Source organism: Perca fluviatilis, chromosome 15 (assembly GCF_010015445.1).
Source record: "Perca fluviatilis chromosome 15, GENO_Pfluv_1.0, whole genome shotgun sequence".
In the NCBI taxonomy this organism is placed as follows: Eukaryota; Metazoa; Chordata; class Actinopteri; order Perciformes; family Percidae; genus Perca; species Perca fluviatilis.
The window spans coordinates 14765022-14791975 of record NC_053126.1 but is presented as its reverse complement, the minus strand read 5'-3'; the positions used below and the strand labels follow the sequence as shown (position 1 = coordinate 14791975).

At 45.0% G+C, this 26954-nt stretch overlaps 1 protein-coding gene across 1 annotated transcript; it reads left to right on the top strand.

The window, feature by feature from the left end:
* The first annotated feature begins 1203 nt into the window (after positions 1 to 1203).
* Positions 1204 to 26242, top strand: LOC120574213 (BAH and coiled-coil domain-containing protein 1). Its single transcript, XM_039824440.1, has 26 exons — positions 1204 to 1211; positions 1424 to 3802; positions 4690 to 4804; positions 4918 to 5135; positions 5583 to 5744; positions 6929 to 7194; positions 7725 to 8058; positions 8965 to 9897; positions 11307 to 11476; positions 11580 to 11716; positions 11948 to 12061; positions 14901 to 15015; positions 15319 to 15550; positions 15714 to 15908; positions 17000 to 17173; positions 17308 to 17591; positions 17793 to 17873; positions 18341 to 18470; positions 18574 to 18688; positions 19295 to 19370; positions 21175 to 21283; positions 21422 to 21547; positions 21652 to 21813; positions 22359 to 23596; positions 23746 to 23982; positions 24100 to 26242. Exons 2-26 carry the CDS (start codon positions 1492 to 1494, stop codon positions 24307 to 24309), a joined length of 8244 nt encoding a protein of 2747 aa, XP_039680374.1. The 5' UTR covers positions 1204 to 1211; positions 1424 to 1491; the 3' UTR covers positions 24310 to 26242.
* The last annotated feature ends 712 nt before the right edge of the window (positions 26243 to 26954 follow it).

Genomic DNA, 26954 nt, shown 5'->3' with positions numbered 1-26954 from the left:
CGTCACGCTCACAAACAACATGCTGCCGCAGAAAAAAAAGCCCCTCTCCCAGCTTGGATAAAGACTGCCAAACAGCTCTCTGCTTTTCTTCCCCCAAAATCAGAGATAAACGTCTTGCTTAAACAAAGGATCCCCCCCCCCTCCTCCCGCTGTAGATTCATTGACATATAAGCTTGCTAATTAATCATGATAGCAAAGAAATAGACAAAGGAGGAGAGATAGATAAATAGGTAAAAGACAGAAAAAGTGAAGTAAGAAAGTAGCACCTCCTATGTTACTGCAGGACTGTTTGCCCTCTCTATGCATTTCATTAAGATGGGAGCATGTGGAGGCCACTCTGAGACGAGGTCATTAAGCCCACCACAACACTCCTCCCTCCCCAGAGCCGGCTCACAGCACTGGCCCCATTGTTCCACCGGCAGAAAGTGAGACATTCAAGACTCGGAGCTCCTGTTAAAACCACGGTGCTGCATGCGCGCGCACACACACACACACACACACACACACACACACACACACACGCTTGCACGCACACGGCCAAATGAACTGCATCTGCACTCTCTGGGATCAGGTCGCATGCTTGCCAACACAAATACGTCTGTCTTTCATTTAGCCATGTTTTTCTCTCTTCATCTCACTCTTCCTTACTTTACTCCGCCTGCGAGTTGTGTTTGAAAGTGATGATGAAGGGTGAGGCAGGTGCAAAAGATAAGTATAAGAAAATATCTCTTTAATTTTATTTTTTTAAGTTACAGTACTTTGATTTTATTTTTTAGATCTATTTCTTGCAATCTTGTGAAATAATTAATTATACAGTAGTAGAGATAGGCTTATTCAATTAACATTGATTTGTTTAGATATATTAGTTACCCGATTCCAATGGAAGTGGGTTGTCATGGTGATTCTTTGTCCTAATATTGCGGTGGGCTTTCATCTCAATCCATGTTTTCTCTGTCCTCCACCTTCAAAGTCCATTGTGTTTTTGAATGTCCCGATGCAAAATGAGTTCTGTGTTTGGTTGTGGTGTAAATGTCCTCCAGATGGGCTTGATGTAATAAGCCCAGGTGTATTTGCTTACAGGCCCAACATCCAAATGACCTTTTACCCCTGATGTAGGTCAGTAAAGGTCACGCACCAGCTTGTTCTTCATTTAGGATGATAATTTTTTTTTTTTTTTATATAAAATATAATTTAAGTTGACACGCAAAAAGGTGAGGCATGCGGTGATTAAAATTTAATCAGACAGAAATAAGACATTTAAATCCAATTTATACAACATAGTATGGTGTAATTTGATGTGGGATATTGATATAAGGATGCCTAGGGACACTATCATGAGAGCTGAATAATCGAATTCTGTCCTTGTTTTTTCCTTTCTTGACTAATGCATTTTGCCTAACTTGCCTGCCTTCCTTCTTCTCAGAAAACTTCTATCTTCGAGGTCTCCCATCCCAGCCCCCTCTCATCTCAGCCAATCACAGTCTGCCACCAATGTCCAGGGCAGGTTCAGGACACTCTCAGGGGTCCTGCAGCAGAGACAGAGATCCAGGGGTAGGGGCGGGTCTACATAAGGGCATCAAAGAAGGGTCTGTGGAGAGAGGAGTTGTACCTGTAAAGGACAAGGAGAGGTCCAGTAGCAAACAGGAGGCAAAAGAGAGACAGCAGCAGCAACAGCACCACAGCCACCAGCCACCCCAGCCCACACACCACCACCATTCCCACTCCCATCAGCAGCATCCACACTATCCACAGCATCCACTACCCCTGGAGGAGGTCAACAGTCGAGCCCTGGAGAGGCACAAGGCATCCCTCACAATGGAGTACAGCAAGGAACACCCTCAGAGTATGGGCAAGCCCCTCAGTGCCTGCTTGCACAATGGCAAGATGCAAAACGGAGATGCAGGAACTGGAGCAGGGACTAAGGCCTCCATGTCCAGCTGTGGGGGGGAGGGCACAGCCCTTGGGGCTATGGGGGGTGGGGGGAGCAGCCAGGGCAGACATATGGGGTCAAGTGGCAGTAGTCGCTGCACCAAGGAGGGGGTAAGTGGGGAGATGAGGATAAGTGAACAACCTTCAGACTGTCTGGAAAGGGGTCAGGCACCACTCCACCACTCTCTGTCCTACGCTGTACCCCCTCCCTTGCACATGGGTCCTTCTGCTGGGGCACACCCCCATTCGCATCCCCATGCTCACCCCCATACACATCCTCACCCAGGGGGCTTCCACTGCCTTCAACTTCACCCCAGCCACCCACACCACCCACATCATTCCCACCATACACACCACCACCCAGACTTTTTCTGCCCACCCCCTCCTGCTCCTCTAGCCAACTCTGCCTCACATGAGAGGGGGCCAGTCAATGTGGGGCGAGAACCTAAAGTCACAGGGCCAACATTTGTGCCATCTGTGGCAGGCCTGGGGGACAAATCTAGTGGGCCATTCCAGCTTGGTAACCCCGACTGCCATGGTGTGAGCAGTGGAGGGGGAGGCGGCAATGCCAAGGATAAGGTAATAGAAAAGAATGGAGGCAGTGGGCACCATAGTAGTTGGCACAGAAAACAACAACAACAGCAGCAACAACAACAACAACAACAGCAGCAACAACAACAACAACAGCAGCAGCAACAACAACAACAACAACAACAACAACAGCACCCATACAGAAAAACAGAGAAGGCTCCAGATTGGATGCAGTCCCACCACCAACACCTGCAGCCTTCACAGCTTCCTCCACCTCCCCAACTACAACAGCCTCCACATCCCCAACAGCAACACCAGGTTGTACGATCACGCAGTGCTGAGTGTATCAACAGTGGTGTGGACATGGATGTGTTCAGGCCCTCGCTGCCCCAGGGGCCCAAAGCTGGACACTCTGTCCCTCATTCTGTCAACACCTCTCCTTACAGAGACTGTTCCCATCCAAGACCCCAGCCTAACTCCTCCCCACTTGGAAGTAAAAGTATTGGTCAACATAGTGGGGCTGGAGCAGCCCATGGCCCCACTGGTCGTGGAGGTAGCTGCTCCTTACAGAGAGATGGCCAAAAGGTAGCCAGGATACGCCACCAGCAGCATGGCCGACCTGGCCCAGATGCTCCTTCTCCTGCTGAGTTGAACCAGGGGACTAGCCAGGAGCTAAAAAGAAAGATGGATATTTCTCCTTATGGTTACAGCAACAGCAATGGGCAGCACCACCACCAGCAGCCCCAAGTGCCACCCTGGACCATGAGGCCTCCCCACCACATGTCACAACCCGAGGAGGAGCAGAGGAAGTCCTACATGGAGTTAGGGAGCACTGGTGGGCAACACTCGCAGCAACAGCAACAGCAACAACAGCAGCCGGGAATTAGCCTGCCTCCTCCACAGCCTCCCCCCGCACCTCCCCTTAGTCAGCAACAGCAGCAGCCACAGCAGCAACCTGAGCCCCAGGGCCCAACGCAGGGGGAGAGCAGTGCCATGAAAAGCTTACTGAAGTACAGCAACCAGCAACAGCCACTGCTCCTCTCCCAGAAAAGCCCCTTTGGGGGTCTAGGAAGCCTCAAATCAGGTCCTGCTGGGGGGAGCTGTGCCCTGCAGGTCAACAAACAGACTTTACCTTCCAGAAAGGGCCCCGGCAACGATAACGAGCGCCCTGATTACAGTGGGCGTGGCCGAGAAATGGGGGACACAGGTCATGGAGAAAGTGAGGTGCGACAGCCACCAGTGGGAATAGCAGTGGCTGTGGCCAGACAGAGGGAGCCACCTTGTCGTTCAGCAGACAGTCATCCCAATAGCCGACAGGGCAGGGTACATCCCTCGGTGAAAGGTAAGCAGTCTAGGTCACCTCCTCATGAACAGAGGTGCAGGGAACAGAGTTCTAGAGAACTAGTTCTTTTTAATTTTTTATTATCTGTGACCTGTTGATGAATTAGATGTGAAAACAAAAATGTCTATAAGCTTGAAGAGTGTTGGTGTCACTGAGCACCGTTTGCAGTGATGAGACAAACCTTCAGTTTTGGTAAATACATTAAGAGGTGGTGGTGGTGTTGTTGTTGTATGGTATGTACAGTACCAGGCAAAAGTTTGGACACACTTTCCAATTCAAATGAATGAGAAAGCGTGTCCAAACATTCGACTGGTACTGTAATTCAAAGTATGGTTGAAATGGCAAACTAATAAGCAGCATCAGTACGTCCCTTGCGAGTAAGACTGGGTATCGGTACTTAATACCTTTTTAAGGTATTGACCAAAATAACCCAGTACCAAGTAGAAACTTCTCCAGTCAAACAATACCTGCATTCGATCCTTTTCATACCCAGATCTAGAAAAGAATTACTATTTGTATGGTTTTGCTTGCAGCGAAACACCGCAAGCGTTCTTTGCTTTAATGCGACAAGTGATGGCCTACTACCGCAGCAGCTACAACCCATACAATCTGTGGTGTGGTGAAGTTAAGCGTGGTGTATTTGATGGAGTTCTCAGTTCAGCATGCCAAGATGCTTCCATTCATATGATGGGTATTCCATTAAAAAAATGTATCAAGTGAAATACTCTATTGGTATGGGACACACTTTAAAGGTACTGGTATTGGTACTGGTAACGGTACCCAGCCCTACTTGTGAGTCATTGTAGTGTTTTGAGAAATTGGGAAAGACTTGGGAACATGTCCTCACCAGGTAAGAGCTAATAGTTAAGCTAATGTCTGTCTCGCAGGTCCCCCCCGCTCTATGTATCCTTCAGATCCCACCACTGAAGAGGAGAGGAAGAGGTTGAGTGGGGAACAGATAGGTTTGACTTGCTTGGACAGAGAGAGAGATGCATATATCAGGTAAGCAACTGCAAAGCCATTGTTCAATACCCATTTAAAATATGTTATTGTTAAAAACCTTCAGTGGTTGGATTCATATGCATTTCCTTAATTTTGTCTCATCCTGATGCCAGGGATAATAAGGAAAGGGTGGAATTTGCAAGAATCCATCCCTCCAACAGCTGTCACCCCTCCAACAGCTGTCATGGAGACCTCACCTCTCATCTCATGGTCCCAGGCGGGACTTCCCTCCAGTCTGGCCAATTAGGAGATCCTGCTGCACATTCTGCACACCATCATTGGATGCCAAGAACTGGAAGCCCGTCCCTTTGGATGACAGGACACTCTTATGGTGAGCGAATATAATTTTTTGGGAAATTGGAGACTTTTTACAGTGTTACAAATCATGTAAAGACAGGCAGTACAGTTCTGCTTGTCTCTTTATGGAATGGGCAAAAAACATAGGCGTTTCTATGCTCCATCGACTTACAGTCATTTATGCTTTTATATAATCTTGCTCAGCAGCAAATAATGAGTTTCCTTAAGTGCGTACAGAACTCTGTGTCATCTCAAATGTGTGCAGAATTCAGCTGCCATGATTTTATATTATTCAGAAGAGAACATGTAAATTCAACTTTCAGCATATTTTCATTGGTTCCCAGTCAGGTTTAGAATTGATTTCATAATTTAGTTATGATTATGATTATGATTATGATTGATAGTTGTAGTATATTTGTAGCAGTGTTTTACATTGTATGTGATGGGTATATAAATCTAAACGGGCATCCTTTCTATAAAGCAGGTATAGGTCATTCAGCCCTGCACCAGAATCTCCCCCCAGGTTTCTCTGCAGCCATGCCAGGCCCTTTGCAGCCAGTCCTGCCTTTGCCTCAGGACCCCTCTGCCCAGCTGGTGGTCCTACCCACTGAGCCTCCCGCCCATCCTGCGACCCATCACCTGGGTATGCCATAACCTTGGTTTCTCCTCTGTAAAGTCAAGTGTATTTATAAAGCACTTTCTTCACAGGATCACTTCCTGTGAAGACTGCTGATGAACTTCCCTTTAATGGGCTCATCCACAGACAATACAATTCAAACATTTTCTGCACACAACCTGCTGCAGGAAAAATGCTCTCATCGTCACAGCAGAGAAAGTGTGTGAGACTGAGGGAAAAGATCACTTCTCAAAAGTCATTGTAGACACATATTCAGTGAGCAGGCTGTGACATTTAATTAGCTCACAATCCTTTACGGTGTGTTTCCTTCTGTGCTCCACAGGAGTTTCAGCCGTGAAGGGAAATACTTCCACAAAGGCTTTCCCACAGGAAAGATCCAAGTTTATGTCTCTGAACAAGGAGTTTTGGGGTTGTGTAGGAGAAAGTGTGTGCAGGGGCGAGTCAAGGGCAAAGGGTGAGAGAATGTAAAAATTAGGTTTTTGAGGTTCCTACAGTGTAGGCCCACTACTTCCCAAGTGGGACCTCTGTCATAGCACATCACCCACACCAAGTTACACTGGTCCTTAAAGCCACATGAAAAAGGTTGTCCACCCACAGAAATGGAACTAAGCTTCCTGCTGGGCTCTTTTGCGGACCCTTTTCTACGATTTGGCTGGGCAGGTGGGACTTTTCGGCAGTTAAGTCCACGCTGAATGCTCCGGCGAGACAAACACGCATTTCCAGCCCAGTATTTTGACCTCCAACCAACCTACAGCCATCATCATCTGTTCACATTTCAACATTGTTATAACTTTTTCCAGCATTCCAGCTAATTCTCAAGGCAGTTCTTAGGAGACAGCTTTCTGTTCAGAGCACTGGAGAGTGTGGGATTGCTGCTGCCTGGAGAGATGTTGTTCTGTGAAGTCAAAAATATTTTTTTCTAAAGACATTTGTCTTTGTCGTTGCTATAAAATGTGAATACAATGATTTTTAAATGATCCATAATGGTTTCACTGTTTTGAAATGGGTGTGTGGGAGGTAGACAATGACAGGATAAGGATATGGATAACACAATGTTGTAGTCTAGTGTGTGCATAGTGTTAATGTGAATGAATCCAAAGGAAAAGGTTGCTAAAGTGTGTATGTGCATGCATGTCTTTTTGTTCTAAGGTAGCCCACTCAGTCACATTCCTCCTCCTTTTTCTCATTAGATGTGATGGAGCAGCCAGGGCTGTGGCCCCCTGTGTATGGCGCCCGGGGCCCACCCTCCCACATGCAGCATCCTGCAGTGTACTCCCGATCCCAGTTTCTACGGCAACAGGAGCTGTACGCTCTCCAGCAACACCAGCAGCTCCAGCATCAACATCAGCACCAGAGCCACCAGTCGCAGCAACCACAACCACAGTCTCAAACCCAGCAGCAGCACAGGGCTGCACATGGCATGGACATGCAACATCATGCTACTCACAATTCACAGGTGATTATAAGTGAAAATATGCAAGAAGCATTAAGATTTAAATCTGATCTTATCTATCTATCTATCTATCTATCTATCTATCTATCTATCTATCTATCTATCTATCTATCTATCCAAATTCCTTGTAAGTGTTACTTACTTGGCAATGAATAATTTTCTGATTCTGATTTTGACATACAAAGAGAACAAGACTCAAGCAGAGTGAGTCATGAGTCAGCTTTTCTCACAAGACTATCTGGTCTACTTTTAACTCTCCTAAAAAATGTTGGGATATGCTGACTTTCTCACAAGGATGGAGAAAATCACTGAATATAGGCTGCTGAGCATGTATCTTTTTGTGTCAATGACTAGATTGCAAGGAATTAGTTATTACAATATTATAATATATATTATATATATATATATATATATATATATATATATATTATAATATATAGCTAATATAGAAATGCACATGCTTGAGATCTTCCAGATTTGTAGGGCCTTTCATTAACTGTAGAAATGAAAATAACTTTATTTTAATTCCACAGATGCAGAAGAGGCCGGTTGAATTAGAGGAACTCATTTCGGAACCCAGAACGTCTAAACCTGCCAAGCCTTACTCTTACAACCCACCTCAGAGGAACACCTCTCCCCCTGGGGCCTGTGCCGCTCACTTGTCCCCTTGCTGCCAGTCCCCGTCACTACGACCACATCCAAAAAGCACTCCTTCCACACCCTGCCCTGCTCCCAGCCCTGCTGCAGCAGCCCCTCACTCACCTGCCATCAGCCCTGCCCCACCTCAGATGCCCAAGGGTGCCGAATCCCAGGACAAGCGAGGAGAGGGACAGCCCCCACAGGATTACCCACAGTCTCTGGAGCCCGGTAAGCATAAGCAAAAGTATCTATACAAATCAAACAAAGCAGACAAAAATATACAAATGTGCCTTAAAGTTTTCCAACTGCCTTTGCAATGTCTGGGCAATGGCATCAGTATGAGCTACATTGATAACATCAGATGAAAGCCCGTCAATGAACTTGCTGTTTATAATCCGTTTAAGATGCTGCTAGTTATAGATGTTAAGCCAAATAACTCTGACACAGCAAAAGAAAAAGGGACAGTGGATTCTTAGATATAGTATCATCTTGTACATTATATACAGTGGTAATTGGAATAGCCACTGTTGTAAAAGATCCTTTTTGTCTACTGGTGTTGTGGTAATGTGTGTGGGTGGCTCTGTAGGCAAGCCCCTGATTGACTGATCAGCTCAAAGCTGCAGAAAATGGCTGCTGGCTGAGCTTCCACTACCGTTACCTTGGTAAGGACTAAGAAAAACCTCAATAGCAGCACTCACCTCTCTTCCACCCCCACAGGCCCTGCACTCTCTTCATCATCATTAATGTCTGGCTAACAGCCGCCGCACACCAGAGGAATTGTGTCAGGTGCTCTGATAAACCAAAGCCTGGCTCACTTCAAATAACACACTCACACACGGTTGCATGTGGCCCTCTACCCTTCCTACTGCTGGGGGGGGTCAAGGCAGGGTGCATTTCCTTTTCCTGATTTTCATCCCTTGTGACCTCAAGGGTAGCAAGGGAATTAAGTTTAGAGTGGGCCTGATGTGGAAGGACTTGATGTGCATAAACTGGTGCTTTCTTTTGTATTTACACCAAAATATCACTTACAAAATAATGACATTATGAGATGTTTTTGTGGGAGGTTTTATCAGAATTGTTTAGCCAATATTGACGATTGATGATTTTATTATCTATATTTTTCTCTCTCTATAGACTTGCCTCCTGGATACACCTACCCTGCAATTGCCATGAGCTACAAGAGTGGGCCCTCCCCCCAGGATGTTCAACTGGCTGAGCCAGCCGACCTGGAAGCAGTCCAAGTGGAGCCTGCTGAGCATGCTCCCCAGTCTTTCTCCAGCCTGGGGGAGGAGCTAGACTGCCAAGTGGTGGTCAGGTCCCTCCCAGAGCCACTCCAACCCGAGGAAGTGGAGCAGGAAGAAGAGGAAAGAGTGGTTCTGGAACAGAGGGAGGAGGTGGAGGTAGCAGCGGTGGCCACAGCCAACTATGTGCCTGGAGAGAGGGAGGTAGAGGAGCAGGGGCATGCTGAGGAAGAGGTGCTGGTTTGCCCCCTTGCCAAGAGCCCAGTGTGTGAGGCTGCTTCCTGTCCAGTCCCTCTTTCAACAGAGGAGCCTGAAAGGCCCGAAGCTGTCATCACCTTGGAAGAGGAAGAGGATGATGAGCTGGTGGGGGAGGAGGGCCAGGCGGAGCATGCTCAAAAGGCCAGCATGCCTGGAGAGCAGGAGCCAGAGCTGCCCACCATCATCGAGCTTGACCCTGCATCTCCTGAGCCTCAGTCCTCGGCCCTTGACGGAGCAAAGGACAGAGAGCAGCAGCACAATAATGAGATGACCCCTGATGACGCCTCAGTGGATTTTGTGTGTCTTTCCCCTGCCTCAGCTTCAGCCCCTAGCCAAAACCATGCAACAGTTGCCGTGTCCCACAAACCTCTTGTGCCCTGCTACTGGAGTCTGGAGCTGCTGATTGCTGCTGCCTTCTGCACAGATGTACCTCCATTTCCCTTGTTCCCTCTTAGCACCCCATCAGTTGCCCCGTCGCAGCCTAACCCCCACCAGGGTATGGAGCTTCTGAGTGAGCTGGCAGATCTGGAGCTGCAACAGCAAAAGCGCACCTGTGGGAAAAGCCAGGGTGAGGGACAATGGGTCCTCAATTACTCATACACATTAACATGCACACAGAAACACACTCATATCAGCAGAATTCACTTCTCTCTCGTAGTATACCCTCCTTCTCCTCTGCGTCCGCTGAGACAAACTCACACTCCCCCCTCAGGCCTAGCCTCCATCGCTCTATGTTCCCTCCCAGATACTCCTCTCTTCCTGCTGGTCTCAAGAGCCTCTGGTGGGTTCTAACATGTCCCCAGAGAAGCTCTCTGCATGCCTACTTGCCGTTTCTCTTCTTTGGTGTGTTAAAGGCACTTTTATTTTCTAAAAGGCTGTTCTAACGATGCAGAGGCCTCAGGAGAGGGAGAAGAAGCAGGAAGACAGGGCTGAACTACTAGTGAGGGGTGTACACCTCCTTTTCTCAATCCCTCTCTTTACGTTCCAGCTTTCCTTAGGGAGCTGTCTCTCTGTCTCTCCATCCCGCCGCTGTTTGATCCACGCGTGTGCACAAACGCGCACACAACCAAACACATGCAATTCCAAATGCACACACTTTAACTAAAAGGGAAAGAGACACACCAATTGGCTTCCCTCTCTTTCTCCCACACACAACACGTTACTGAAAGTTAGTGTGTAATCACAAAAGCAGTCGATGTTTTCAGTACCCTGGAGCATTGCCTGGCTAATTAGACCCCATTGTTTTAAAGTGCCTTTAAAAGCTTCCTTGTTTTTCAAAGCGCCATGTGTTTTTTTTTATTCATGCAAAAGGATGTTTTTTGTTTACCACAGCATCCTAATGCATTTAATCGCTCCCAAAAGAGGGTTCTATAAAAAGGATATCATCAACCGATTCTAGAGTCAGTGATGTTGTCTTTCTGATGCGATACTGTTGACAGCTCAAGGAAGTGGCACATGTCGAGTCACAACAATAGTCTTTACCAAAACAAGTACTAAAACAAGTGAGAAGAATCAGTATTTATTTATTTCTATATGTAAAGAAGATAGCATTACTTTGTTAACAAAAGTTCATGTTTCTTCCCTGTGACTAGATTGCAACCCCTGATATTCAGCCTTTAGCTCAGTCCATTGATGGCAGATAGTCCAGTCAGTGCCACAGGCAGATAGGGCTATATAGGAAGAGCTTGGCCCAGATGGCCACTGACATATAATCATCTGGTGAGTCCACATTGATATGAACTCTGAAACTATATGCTGCTGCTTCGATGTGCCCAATTCCCCTCAATTTATTTCTTTCTGACCATTTATTCACTATATCACAAGTTTTGATGCTGAATGTGCACATGTAACACTCACACGCATAAAATATTTCTTGGACAAATTTGAAGAAAACAAGCTTAGTTCAATTGTAGTGTCTTTAAATCAAGCATGCGTGGACACAATATGAACCAAACATTTATTTTGTTCCCGTAACAGAAGAGGAGTTACTGATGTTTGACCTCCAGAGCCTTGCTACCCTGGCCACAGCCCGTGCACTGGAGATGGGCTCAGATGAAGGCAGCAGCATTGATTCAGGGCGACACTTCCCAGCCAGCAGGATCCTCAATTTACGTAGGAAATGCAGCTGGACACCTCGCAATGAACCAGTAAGACTGCAACAAAACAAAGTTCCTATAGGGTTGCAATGTTTTAATTTAAATAAACGAATAGATAATGTTAAAAATAACCACTAAATGATGTGTACCTCAGGTGTGCCCAGCCAAAGGTAGCATGGAAACAATGGATGGTCCTGAGCTTGCAATGCGTGTAAAGTTGGCTGAGCTACAACGTTGCTACAAAGAGAAGCAAAAAGAGCTGGCCAAACTTCAGAGGAAGCACGATCATCAGTGAGTGTGACCTTATCCTCCTTTCCCTTAAACGCATCTCTACCCTTTGCATTCAGAGATTTCAAAAGTAATAAAATTAAACACAATTGCTTCTAATTCCTAAGAGGATTCCTTTCTGCACTCTTTGATGCTATGACCTTTTCAGTTTAGATATCTGTAGTATCTCAGACTCTCTCTCTCTCTCTTTCTCTCTCTCTCTCTCTCTCTGTTTATGTCTGCGTGTGCAAGCAGGAAGGAGGAAACCCCTCGCAGCCCAGCGCGACGAGGACCGGGGCGGCCAAGGAAGCGGAAACCCACCCTCACCACAGGTCCAGTGTCCTCATCTGAGGGCCAAAGAAAAGTCAAGTGAGTATCACTCAGCCATCTACGCTGGCTGGCTGTGGTCCAATCTTGCCCGATAAGCCCCTCTGTATCACTGGCATACAGGAACTGTCTCAAATTGGCATAACAGGAAATGGGAGAACACACAGCTGAACCATTCAAGGGAGTCCATTTTTGTAATCTAATCAACAGTGGCATTAATCGTATAACAGCATTATAAGTGTCAGTTGTGTGTATGTCTGCTAGTAGAGAATATTTCTTTATGCTTGATATATGGACTACACATGCCTAAAAAAACTGCTCACAGGTCTCAAGGCTTTAACCCACCTCAGTGGCATTACTGTGCATGTTCAGGAGTGTGTGTGTGTGTGTGTGTGTGTGTGTGTGTGTGTGTGTGTGTGTGTGTGTGTGTGTGTGTGTGTGTGTGTGTGTGTGTGTGTGTGTGTGTGTGGGTGCTGCTGCTGCTGCAGGAGATGACAGGCAAAGGATGTAATAAGAGCCATGAATTCTCCTGTAATCTGTCCCACCAGCAGGAATGTGACACATCGCTGCCATTACAGCCCCACTGGGTCACCAGGGGTCCAAAGGATAACATGAGGGTCAGACAGTCCAGGCACTGGGAGATAAGCTGACATTTAGAGCTCTGTCCATGTGTGTATGAGGAAAAAAATTAGTGGAATATAGTTAGCAGAGCATCGGAATAACAATAAAGAGAAAGACAGATAATAGAGGATACATATTGAAGGATATTCAAGGAACAAGGACCCTACTTTATCTCAAAATGTGTTGGGGACATTTAAAAAAAAATGCAAGGGTCAGCTTTTGTCAAAACAGGGGTGCGGTGCTGTTTGGTGGAGGTGGGGGAACTGATAAACCAAAAGGGTCTAGGGGATAAAGGTTTTCTGTCAGGCTTCAATTAGCCTTGTCATCAGGGTTTGGAAAGGCTTAGAGCACTAAATGTCACCTCGCAGCATTCTCTCTCTCTCTCTCTCTCTCTCTCTCTTTCTCTCTCTCTCTCTCTCTCTCTATCTCTACTCTTCTCCCTCCTTTTCTCACTGTGGTTTCTGGGCAACGGTCCACAGTGTTCCCAGCTGCCCCTCTGCAGTGTCACCTCCACTCTCCTTCCACCAATATACCCATGCCCCTTCGCCAGCCCAGCACTGGTCGGAGTGGGGATGCTGATGCTGGGTGACAATGACACCCAAATGTAAGGGTGACCGGCCGAGGCCCTGCAGCAAAGTGCAGTGGAAGGGAGGGGGCAGCCTGACATGGGGGTGATGGGGTGTTCTGCAGGCCTCAGTACACTCAACTGTCTTTTTATTGTGTTAAAATTTGAGCCACAGCTCATGTACTTTTCTTTAAGGCAGCCAGGGTGTACTCCCTTTGGTTTCTGTTGTGTGTGACCCATCTGAACAAGGAACGGGCAGATTGGGAAATGATTAGCCCCATGTTGCGTTACATGGCAGGGTTATGTAAAATCAAGTACTGCACCTGCCACTCATGCCCACTACAAGATGCTGACGCTTGGGTGCTATGATGCAGGGCAGTGGGTCAGTGGGTAACAGCCCAGCCTTTCAGTGTCTCCTTCCTTCCCTTATTTTGCTTGAACCACAGAGAGTGTGTGTGGTATTCTCTTAGTGAGCAATAAATTAAAGCCTCCCTGCCTGCACATTCTATGCATCTGTGCAATTATGTATGGATGCAGCAGTGTGCTCATGAGCATTTATGCACTCATTGTTTGTTTTTGAGTTTGTCTCTGTTATTCCTGTGGGTAGAGCGCTGGGGTCTTTTATGGTGCTGCTTTGGTTGGGGGGAAGGCTGGAGAGAACTACTGCTAGCAAGCAAACCCTGCTAATCAATTCTGTTAAATTAGTCACTGTACGCTCAGCCCCACCAGCCCCCCACTGAGGGGAGGGACTCTGTCATATTGTGTTTGTCAGCAGCGGAAGGCAAGCCGTGGTTGCATCTGCCTCACAGGGACAACTCACACTTCACTGCCACCTCTGTCACTCTCCTGTCAATCAGTCAGTGGGCAGACAGTCCCACTGCCCGACAATAGCCTTTATTCTCTTACAGATGCACGCCACTGATACACTCTTGATTATGAGATTTATACACAAATGAGGATTACATACAAACGGTGTTCACATAAACAAAGAAGCACACACACATTTGATTCCAAACAATGTGTAGTTACGGAATTGTACGTGGTACAATATGCAAACAAAGAACTAACATGAAATGTTGAATGCGCTTCATTTATCTGCTTCACATTTAAACCATGCTTACTCTGTAAATGTGACTGATTTCTTAGGCTGCATGCACACTCGGAGAGAGGAAGTTAATCTTTTGTTTGAGCATGGCCTGACTCACGTCGGTGTGGTCTATGGGCAGGCTTCCAGAGGGAAATTCAAGGGCATTTGGAGTGGTTGGCCTGTGATGCTGCTCAGTGTAGGGGAAACAGTGTGCCACAATGAAAAGGGAGCTATGATATTCGCTGAGAACAATAGCGCTGCATACAAATGCAATGCCTTCCAACCATTCAGTGTATCTTTCAAAGCTATGCAGTGCTTCACAGGCTGCACAGACACTCCCTAGATGAAGCGTTAAGGCTTCTAATGCCACACTGCCCTCAAACAATCCCAGGATCCTTGTTAGATCCCAATTTTTCAAGTGTGTGGTTCAGACACTTGGCATGTCCTTTTTTGTCATTCTGTTCATCAGACCGAGAAAGGAGACTTATTAGATCCCTCAGAAAGGTGACTCAACTCTGTTTTACCCTATGATGTCCTACCCCCTCTTTTTCTTTCAAACCACTGCCATTCTTCTCTAATGAATGCCTCTCCCTTGTTTTGACTGGCAGGTTGATGGGGGCGGGGCTTGCCTTGTCGCCTGAGGACCTAGGAGGGAGCGGAGACAGCCAGAGAAGGAAGAAGAGGCTGTCCAGTCGAGGCTTTGAGCGACTCAGCAGCACACAGGTCAGGGTCCCCTTGTCCTCCTCCCTTTAGTCCTCTATGCAACTAGAAATGAAAGAGGCCACTCTTTGTTTTTGTGCGTTTGATATATTCCTTTGTTGCACACTATTTCTAATTAGGTGCTACCCTCAGGAGTCAAATCCTCTGCTCTCCATATTAATATATTTTTCATTTGGGCTTCTACTGTTCCTTTTTCTTCTCTGTGTGTGAGCAAACGAGAGCCCTCTCCCTTTGACGTTCTGATGCTTTTGCGGCTGCTGTGACCGTTAGTGTAACTGGCTCTGTCATCTCTCTCTGTTGCAGCAGATAAAAGCACAGGGCTGCAGAAAAAGCAGTCTTCACAGCATGCTCAGCTCCAAGCTGGCCGGTGATATGACTCAGCTCAAACAGAAAGCCCAGGATAAAAAGATTCTCTCAGGGATGGGCTCCAGGGACAAGGATGTTTCGCCCTGCAACTCCAACCCCAAGCATGGACACAGAAGCCAGGGCGCAAGCAAAGCTGAGGCCAGGCGAGAGTCGGGGGGACAAAGTGACACAGGTAGATAATGGCAATCACAGTTATTGATTGTGCCACGTGCTGTTTTGTTTTAATAAGCACAGTGTTGTGTTTTTACTATCACACTGTTAAATATTATTATAAATTAACTGTTAAAGTCCCATTGTTAACCTAGATTTGTGATTGGTTTTGCAAACGTTCTTAGCAGCCAGTGTGGACAGTGGCCCCCAAGAGAGCTGGACTGGACTGATGCGCCGTGGGCGTAAAAAGGGATCCACCACCCTGACACAGGGCTCTTCCCATCTGAGCCAGCCCAGAGTGAGGGTGCTCCGTGGCCAGAGGCAGGAGGCAATGGAGGAGGGAGAGAGCTCCCCTGCAGAGAGTGACTCCTCTGATCAAGGTGAGGCAGTGACCACTGAGAGCTGGTTATGAAACATACACAGTGATGGGTAATGAAACTGGCCACAGCAACTAAATATGGCTCAGTGGTAAACATTTTCCTCTCACAGTAAGAAAGACCTGGGTGTGATTCCTGGTCTTGACCCTTTCTGTTTCCTTTCCTACAAAGACAGACAAGTATGTTGTGGACTTCTGTCGTGTCGAGGGTATTTTTGGTTGATAAAAAGACTATAAACATTCACCCTTTAAAGAAATAAAATTACTCTTCAGAAAACAAATGAGGAAGGGCTGCAGTACATAAAGCACATTTGCCAAGTTAAAAATAAAGAAAAAAAACTGACATATTGTCACTAACGCATTGAATCAGGTATGCTCTTTTTTTCTTCTTTTTTTAAGATTAAGATTATGTTTTTTGGCTTTTATTGCCTTTATTGGATTGGACAGATTAAGACAGATTAAGGAAAGTGAAAGAGAGACAGGGGGATGACATGCAGCAAAGGGCCACAGGTTGGACTTGAACCCCGGGCCGCTGTGGAAAGTACTGAGGTGAGTTACCAGGGTGCCTCTTAATCAGGTATCCTGGTAAGTCCAGAGTGCCTTTTGTTAAATCACTTTAAAAGCAATACGAAGTGAGTAAATAGGTGTTGATAAATGGCTTGTAACAGACAGGGGTGTGCATGGACATTTGACACCTCAGTGATCGGCATTGTTGGATGGTCTGGGCTAGACGTACAGCCACAGCTGTGGACACTTGCCTGTGAGAGGCTTTGACAGCCCTGGAGACTAGCAGACTGAGTCAAAGAGCTGCTTGAGAAAGTGCAGTGACAAACACACACACAAACTCACTCCTACACTCCCTTGCACATTAGCTCTGTAGCATGTGTGTTCACACCAGGAAATACCACAGAGGCAAAGCACTTCATACATCATTTCTATGAACAGTTAAACTATTTACTTAAATGCTAATGAAGTGCCTGTGAAATGATGGAGGGCAAGTTAAATAACTCCATGGGCTGGTAATGACTTAAAGAGATGGATTTCCCATGTAAGTTCATATAGTAGCATCTCAATGCTGTATTGTTTGTCCATTAGACATTGAAGAAGAGGAAGGCAGTTATGATACTGATGAAGGTCAAGACTACAGAGCCCATCCCCACAGAGAAGTCACTTCCAGCTCCTCCGTGACAGGTCCGAGTCCCTCGTCTGTTGTAAAACTGGAGGCCAATCAGAAAGCCAGGAACAAAAAACAGAGACAGGAGCTTTATGGTAAGACTGTCCTTTGAAACTGATTCATAAGTCAACAAAGCTGCACCACATCTTCATGGGAAGCATCTGTTTTGTGTTTCTCCTCCTGGCTAGTTAGCTTGGTCTAAATCTGTTTCTCTAATTATACTGCACAGGCTCCCAGAGTCTGTCTGGAGCAGAAGGTGAGGTCAAAGTAAGGAAGAAGCCCCCCTGTAGGCTTGGCCTGGCCACTCCAGTCAAAAAACGCCATGAAGATCACCGACCCGAAGGGGTTAGAAGGCCATGTGGACCCAGGTCTAAGGAGCCTCGGTGGGGCAGCCTTGGGACCAGAGGAAACCGCTACAGGAGGAGCATGGGACTGGCCACCTTCCCAACCACCAGTGAGAGGCTAAAGAGGGCGACCCGCAAGAGCACCATCTTAAGAGGAGCAATCAACAAGGTTAGCAGAAACTATTTTGAATTATAAATGTTCTATCATAAATATGTTCCCTTACATTAATAATTCATACCCTCAAAGGACAACTCTGCACATTATTATTTTTGATCATTTATGTGCACAAACTGGGACCATAACCAGAGAGCTTGTTATATGTCATACCCTCACCACTCATTTTGTCCACCTTCATGTCAACTTCAACAGAGGAGAGGTTGCTGGTCAGTTGGGGCCCCATCTTCGCAGAGTGAGGAGGGCAGCAGGGGACGGAGGAGCAAGGACCAGCAGGTACTAGACACAGTCAATACAAAAAGCACTCAATCCTCACTCAGGAAGCCAAGCAAATGCAAACCGCCAAATATAATCCAGTTCTACAAAAATTTCTTCACACATTCTATTAACAATTCAGGTGACGTCTTACTGTCCTCGATTTCTCACCCTGAGGACCGTTACTGTAGAACTATTAAAAGTACTTAGCAATTGCACATAGCCCGGCCTCCTGCTGAGTAATCTTAGTGGAGGAGAGGAGATGTGGGAAGGGGGGCGGCTCACACCTTCTGCTGTGACAGAGTGAAAAAATGGCTACTGATAGGAGATAGTACAGGCACTGTGAAGTTCCCTGTGGTTAATTGCTACTTTGAGTAGCATGCTAAACAATTTCTTCTTTCTTCTATCACACTTTCTATCTCCACTTTTTTTAATCCATCCCTGCATTCATTTATTTTTCTGTGCATCCCTTCTGTTATATTTTACAGCCAAAGGGACGAGCAGTGAGTCGGCTGCTGGAGAGCTTTGCGGCCGATGAGGGCTTTCAGATGGACGGCAGCAGCTTCTCAGAAGAAGAGGAGGATAGGAGCCACTCATACAGAAACAAAAGCCATGAAGGTCAAATATAACACTGGATGTCTTGCAACAGTGTTTCAAGCAGCAGATAGTTTCAGGGATGTTGTGAAATACTAAATGTGATATTTGCTTTTTCCTTATGCAGTTCCCAACTGTGTCCTGACCAAAGAGCTCTTAACTGATGGACTAAAGGTGCTGATCTCCAAGGAGGATGAGCTTCTATATGCTGCCAGGGTCCACACGCTGGAGCTCCCAGACATGTAAGCACACATGCAGCAGTCCAAGTGATCAATCAGAGAGTATTTCAATTCACATATGTCATTCAAATACCTTAAATCAGATTATTTTATTTATTAAGGAGGTCATTAAGGTTGAAATCGAAGTAAGGACTTAGATTACTTCAGTCTGCACATGTGCTAAACCTTACACAACATGGCATTTATATGCAGAAACTGAGACATGGCACGAAGTGGTGGGAAATTAAATTAATGAATTATCCTTGAGGCTAACACGTACTTCCAGACAACAACACACCATAAAATAAATTATGTATACAAGGTTTATTGGGGTTGGCATCTTTAGGATCATGAAAAGAGGAATTCAACATGAGAGGGCTAGAAGTTATCTGAAGTATCTAAGTTTTTGCCTCTTTTTATATGTCTTCATGTCTTTCGTCCTTACCTTACAAACCCCACATCGTCCCATACCTAGCTCTGTGTATAAATACGGCTCCTCCAGCTCAGGCAGCAAAAAGATGCTTTCACAACAGCAGAGTGGGAGTAACATATAACATGGGAGTCAGGCAAGCATGATACGAGCATCTGAAAATATCTTTTTCTCTCTCTCTGCTGTCCTTTTTTCTCTAGCTTTAGCGTTGTTATCTACGGTGAAAGAGGAAACCGCCCAAGAATCTATTCATTGGAGCAGCTGATACAGGAAGCTGTAAGTTCCCCCCGCCACACTAAACACTCTTTGTTACAGTAAAAAAACGTCACTTGTGTGGTCTTCTGGGTCATTTAACACTTAAATTTCTCTTAAACATCTTCCTCACTCTCTGCAATTCTACATAGCCTTCCAGCCTCTCTGTAGCTCTGCCAGCCTCTTCGTTTCCTCTCTTTCAATCTCTCTTGACTATCTCTTAGGGTCATTGAGGCCATCTAAACCTCTTAAATGCATATGAACATATAGGAGACAGGATCTTTGGGTTTGTGTGTGTGAGTGTCTGTGAATGTCCGTTAAACCCAGCTCTGTGGATCTATTCACATTTTGGAGTTTAAATGGAAGATGATGTGAACTTTACATCCCTACTGCTGCCAAGGTAACAGAGTTGTTTAAAGGCTCAGATCAATAAAGACACAACAGCGTATAAAGTGAAGATAACTAATGATGACCTGGAATGATTCAAAAGTGCAGGGCTATCCAGCTATTAGAAGGCATATCTATATTTCACAATAAAATTGTTCACCCCTTTAGTTTTTTCAGTTGCACTTGGGGTGGTTACAATCTTTCTTTTATCTTAACCACAAGATCGTTTGGATTTGTAATTCTCACTCATTAAGATACAATTACAGGTTACTTAAGTCATCCATGTAATGAGACATAATTATACATTGTAGAAACCTCAGCACATTCTTGGCTGGTGTTCATTTGCATTTAGGTAACGTGCTTTCTGGTGTGCTTTGCATCCAGAATGGAGTTTTAGTGTTTACTAAAGCAGGTGACCTTAGATTTTCTTTTTACTGAGAGGATGCTGGTTTGCAACAGCTGGGCCACCTAAAGCAAAGCCATCATACCCACATCTTCTCCAACTGTGGACATAAGTCTTTACTATTGCCAAACAGGACATAGGACGTTGTGTTTGCAAACATTGGAGTGTCCAGAGAGGATGGCCCTGGAACAGTTGAGCAGAGTTTAACTGGCATGATTGTGCCTTGGATTAATGGCTTTTGCTGCCATTCTAATAGGGGAAAGGAGAAGCTGCCAAGAGGGTATGATAACTATGCTGTGACCTTATTTATAATGTTTTTGTGATCATATTTAATCTAAAGTTATGAGTGATTTATAAAATCTTTTTGTGATATGGACGTTATCACAACTCTGCACAAACTTGCATATATTGCTCCTTTTATTATCTGGCCACTTGTCTCCTCCTTCGTTCATCCATGTAAGCTCGCTCATACTGATTCTCTCAGCATTAACTTTAGTCTTATTTAAACACTCATCAGATAGCAGCTGGTCCTAATTATGCCATAGTTATACTTTTTTGTCTTTAAATTAGTCCCAAAGCCATTTATTTGACTCTGACACCAATGCCCCTATTTTCACCATGCTCCTTCTCCCTCCCCCATGCACACACACCCACATCCACACCTCATCAGTCAAAGGGTCCCTCGCCATGGCAACAGTAAATGAAAGCAACCTGAAAGAGCCCCAAGTGAGTGGCGGATGCTGGGGCTGCCTGCATTGTTGGAGGGAGGATCTGGCAACCTGCAATCACAAGCCCTCTATTCAGATCCTCTTTAGTATTACTCAGCAAGTCAGGATTTACTGCATCATGGCTTCCGTTCTTTTCAGCCCTGACTGGCACATTGGCATGAGATAAGTGCCGCTTGGAAACGTGGCACACTGGCTTCCCATGCACAATGCTCTATGGCTCTCACAAGTGTGTGTGTGTATGCGTGTGCGTGCGTGCGCGTGCGCGTGCAGTCTGTAATGAATCTTAATTATGTTTTGGTCTGGCCTTCAGGTCCTGGATGTACGGCCAAAGTCCGAGACTATGCTCAGTGAAGGAACCAGGGTGTGCGCTTACTGGAGCGAACGCTCACGCTGCCTATACCCAGGCTATGTCCGTAGAGGTGAGACATCATCTTCTCTATATCTGTTTTCCTGTGTCATCTGTATCTTCAAGCATATATTTAGTTTTAGGAACATAATACATTTTTTGCATTTGCAAATTTTCCTGCTTACCTGAAGAAGTGCATTTTTGTCTCTAGCATGTGGTTCATCTGATGAAGGGAAGTCACATCAAGTAGGAGTGATGGTCGAGTTTGATGATGGAGACCGAGGGAAGATTTCTCTCCCAAACATCCGCCTCCTGCCTCCAGGATACCAGATTCACTGTGCGTGTCTCCTATCTGTGTAACTGGGCATTTTCACTTTCATGCTGCACTGTGTGGTCTACCTGTAAGTAAATGCTAATAATTAACTGCCCATTGTCTTTTAGGTGGGGAGTCATCTCCTGCCCTGCTGATACCCAGCGAGACAACAGCCAAGAGAAGTTCTAGTCTGGAGCAGGCCCCCCTCAGTGACAGACCTTATGACAGATTCAACATTGTCAATACTTTAACGAACAGCCAAACTCTAACTGTTAACAAGAGAAGACCAGGTAAGAATAAACCCCCTGAAACACTTAATTTTACTGTAAATAACAGAGAAAATGTAAAGCTGTGAAAAAATTCTTTCCTGTTACTAAAATTCCAAATACATTTCTGTGGGTTTGTACACTGCTCAGCTATGCAATGCAACACAATAGCCTTGAAAAAGATCTTATGTTATCTTCGAAATTTGAAGTGAAGTTTATAATGTTCAGTTTTTCTTCATGTCAGAGAAATGTCTAGTTTAACTCTGGGGATTTTATGGCTGTATTTGGTTATTGTTTGTGTTGTTTTGGACATGCACTTATTTCTAATGATGAAGACTATGGAGTTGAATTAACAAATCTTTGACATAATGTCCACATTAACTGACCAGCAGAAGCTTTTCAAAAACAGGACTTATTGTGGAGCTATTGTGGAGCTATTGTGCTGGACTGCATTAGATTGAACAGTTGGAACAAATAAAGGAGTCTGTGTACAATATGTACAAATAAGACAAAGTCATGTTTCACCATTTGCGATGTATTACTAAAACTGGGCATTTTGTTCATTCTAGGGAGACCCAAAGGTTCTGGGAAAAAACAAAAGCAGCAACAGCAGGCTGAGAATGCCAATAAAAATCCTTCACCTTTCCTGGGGTGGCCTTCGTTGGGCAACACTAGGAAAAGGTCGTCTGACAACCTATTTCAGCTCAATGGGGCACCTAGGAAGGCCTTAAGAGGGACGGAGGATGACCTGTTCCCCTTGCCTAGGACCCAGCCACTGGCCTCCACCCCAGCCAAAGGTCTCTTCAGCAGCAGCTCCTTTGAGGTGGACTCCTTCAGCAGCATTGCAAATGGCTACTCCTCGTTCTGTACTCCATCTACAGGCCCAAGTCCAGGTTTATCTCTGGGCCCCAGAAGTGGGCCGTATGGCCCGAGGCGCAGGCAAGATGAGCTTGTTGTGCCAAAGAGCAGGAAATCGGGACACGAGTTCTTAGTCAAGTTAGATCATGAAGGAGTGACCTCCCCCAAGACAAAAAACAGCAAGGCTCTGCTGTTAAGAGGTGGATCTTCCAGTGTGAGTGGGATGCCCAGGACAGAGGCCTACTCTCACCCAGTCCTGCTGGTTAAAGACAACAAAGAGGGTGGTGCATCCAGGGTAGAACTTCTCCTTAAAGGAACCACACCACAAAGAAAGCCCTCCTATTCTCTGCGTCTGGATGATTATGGCGACCCGGGCTTCAGCTCCCACAGAGAGTGTCACAGTTCCTACTCTGATCTGGATGATGAAGAGGACGAGAGGAGAACGGCTTCACTGGCTGCAGCCTCAGGAGGACTTAGGACGGCTGGCCGCTTTTTGTCTCGTCTCTCCGTCTCCTCTTCGTCTTCTGGTTCTTCAAGCTCCTCTTCTTCAGGCTCACTCTCCAGCTCCAGCCTGTGTTCCTCGGACAATGATTCCTCCTACAGCTCAGAGGATGAGGACAGTTCTACACTGATGCTTCAGAGTTGTCTGTCTTCCCACCGGGGGCTCCTGCAACCCTCTGAACCCTCAACTTCTTCAAGACCACATCAGCACTCCTTTGTGGCCAAAGCTGTGGCTGTTTCCAATGCCAAAGGAGGCCCCCCTGACCAGGTCTCCAACAGCAAGTCCCTGAAGAGGAAAGAATGCACCAGCTCCACCTCTAAACCATCTAAGGATTTCGTGAAGAAACCTAGGATGCTTCCAAATGACTCCTCATTTATTCCAAGGCCCAAGATGTCTGCCTTCCTTGCAGGACGACAGATGTGGAGGTGGTCAGGAAACCCTACACAGGTGAGAAAAGTCTACGTCTATGTTTCTACTGCATCAATGTAGCAAATATTTGTCCTTTTCTTTCATAATATCAGTTCACTTAGACTAGAATACAAAATCTCTAGAATCATTATCAAACAAGATTGGACAAAGTGTCTAATTTTCCACAGCGGCGAGGTCTTAAGGGCAAGGCCAGGAAGCTTTTTTATAAGGCCATTGTGCGAGGCAGAGACACAGTGAGAGTGGGAGATTGTGCTGTGTTCCTCTCAGCTGGACGCCCTAACCTTCCATACATAGGTCGAATTGAGAACCTCTGGGAATCCTGGACCTCCAGCATGGTGGTCAAAGTCAAGTGGTTCTACCACCCTGAAGAGACCAAGCTCGGCAAGAGGCATCGAGATGGCAAGGTGAGCCGTGATGGACGTTAGAGTTTTATGGAGACTGTCATTTGTAGCATTTGGTATTTTGAAATTACATTCTTTCTTTGTTTATTTTGCAACGTACTCTGTCTTTTCCCTATCCAGCATGCCCTGTACCAGTCATGTCATGAGGATGAGAATGACGTCCAGACAATCTCTCATAAGTGCCAGGTGGTGAGCAGGGAAGAGTATGAGTGTCTGACTCGCAATCAGAAGCCGAACAGTACCTCCCCAGACCTCTACTACCTGGCTGGGACGTATGACCCCACCACTGGTCAATTGGTCACTACTGAAGGGGTTTCCATCCTGTGCTGAACCTCCATGAGGACACTACTGAAGGACTCCTTTTGAGGAATGATAAAAGTCCATGACTTTACCTACAAGACCCTCCAGCCTGGGAAGACAACAAGTATTCCTTGGGTATGCAAGGACCCATGGATTAAATGTCAGCACCAAAGCATGGCTGTCTGAGGTTACACACTGGAGTTTATTGGCATCTGGTTGATCCTTTCAAGAAGAATAGAGGAAGGTCTGGGTCTTCCTGGGTATCACAAAATTCAATAAGTGGTGTTTCATTGTCTAACTAATCTCTTTTTAATGGATCTATGTGATAGACAGCTTCATAAATGGTTTTAGGACTCATACTTCCAGCTCCTATCATATGTCGCCAAAGGTGAGCTGAGCGTGCATTTGACTGGGCAAAGTATTATGAGGCTGAATAGTCTCCGGACCAATTCTTTACGTAAAGGTAGCCTTACCTAAGGGAATGGAAACAAAAGTAAGGCATGGGGTTCTCCCTAGACCTCTTCATTCCAGGGAAGTTGAAAACATGTAAAGGATGTAAAGTTGATGTCTGTAAATAATTTTGAATTTTTCCCAATCAAGCCATACACTTCAGTACCTCTCGCCTGTCTTAACTGTTCAGGTGTATATTGTACAGGTCAATTATTGTATTGTTGTCTGTTGTCTATATGTACATAAAAGCTATTTTATATAGGAGTTTATTGTATATATGAGATGTATCTTTCCATGTTTGCAATTGATTTATTTTTATATGGGTGTAGAATACATTACATCATTTTTCCTTTGCGTTCGGAAGTCAAGATTGGAGATGTTAGTGTTGCACTGCATATGCCCTGCTGAGACAGACAGAGACAGACAGAGCACAAACAAAGACAGAAGGATTTAGTCTATAACAGGACAAGACTCACTTTCTGAGAGAGGGGGGTCATTCTGTTTAAAAAAAAAAAATAGGTCAAGTGGATTTTTTTTTGTAAAAGTATTGTGTTATTTTGCATTTTTGTTATCCTCTTTTAAAAACATCTTTTTATTTATGTACCTCTCAGTTGGTCCTCATCATAAGGCAGATCCCACTGGACTGCAATCACGGGTCAAAAATGATTTAAGATCAATGATATGAGCATAACATTTTGACACAATGTTTGTGTGTGATTAGTGTCCTGGCATCACTATAATCATGTCCACACAAATCAATTTAGAACAAGACTGGGTCTTTAAATGAAAATGTGTTAAATGAATGCATAGTTCAGCACATAATGACCTAAAAATACCAAAGTGTCTTTTAATATCTTTATTTCCTTTATTTAAATTTAACATGTCAAGCACCTGTACTGAACTGAGATCAGAAATCACTGGTAACTTATAGAATACATGTCCTCCCCTATGTGCATATATATTGGCTTTGCATTGTGACAATGGTTTCTTGCACATGTACCTACAGTTTTTTTGGGCAGACATATGCAGCAAAAAGGCCTCCTGGAAGTGTGACTATGAAGGTTAAGGTACTGACAAAGTAAGATGAGTACTGGCAGTTTGTTGAAATTATTCTATTTAAGTTTCATCAGCCATCTGTGTCTATTTTGTACAGTGCACGCACATACTCAATGCTAACTGTGAAGGACAATCAGATTCACAAAGCAATGGACATAGAGTTGATTCACTCAATCTGAAAATTACTTACGTTTATTTAATTTGTGCCAAGTACATTTTGTCTATTTTTTGTCTTGTTTGATATGCAATCCTGAGTATTCTTGTTTCACAAAGTTTTATTTTGTTCGCCAACATTTTATTTATTGTCAATGTTGCTGTTTGTTCATGCCAAGAGCGCTTTATGAGAATGTGACTTTTTTTTTTCTCGGTGTGATGTCGCATTTGCATTTCTTAAATAAAACTGGTCTTGTAGAGGCCATCTAGTGAAAAGAAATAAAGCAACACTGGATTCTTCTCATCGGCAAACCTCTGTGAATTAATTCTATTATTCTGGCTGTGTCCCCTTCATCTCACTGCACCTGCCATTTCCCATCAACACATTTATGTTAAGCCGTTTTGTAATGACTAATGAAAGACATAATACATTACATTTTCTGGGACAGACGGACACAATTATACCAAAGATACACTGTTTTAAGAACAGACTAACCTTGTGTCAGTACATTGGTAAATTTGTCTAACAGGTCAATGTATTGGTGTTTTAAAAGGAAGTAAAAAACAAAAAGTGTACCTATTAACAGAAATGGAGTAACTTGTTCAGACAGAGCACTTAAGTTGTGCATGTCATCGGCTGATCAGTATCATTTCACTATACCAATTACCAGGAAGATATGTCAAAAAGGAGTAGAAAACAACCTGCACTCATTCCTTTGATAATTTGTGCTACCTTTGCTGCTACTGTTTATACTGTTTATTTTTACCTAAATCACATGGCTGATTTCTCCCTTAACCATCCCCCAACTTCCACCTGTTCTAGTTTCTTATTACTAGATGTGGTTATGGCAGGTCTTCCCTTGTTGTGCATTATGTACATCCCATATCTCATATACTGTATTTGTATGTGCTAGGCTCTGTTCTTCATACCCCTTAGGGAGTTTTAATGTGCTCCCCTTACAAATTTTAAGCTACGTGGATTCATTTCTGCCAAATTCTTTTATTTGTTGGGATAA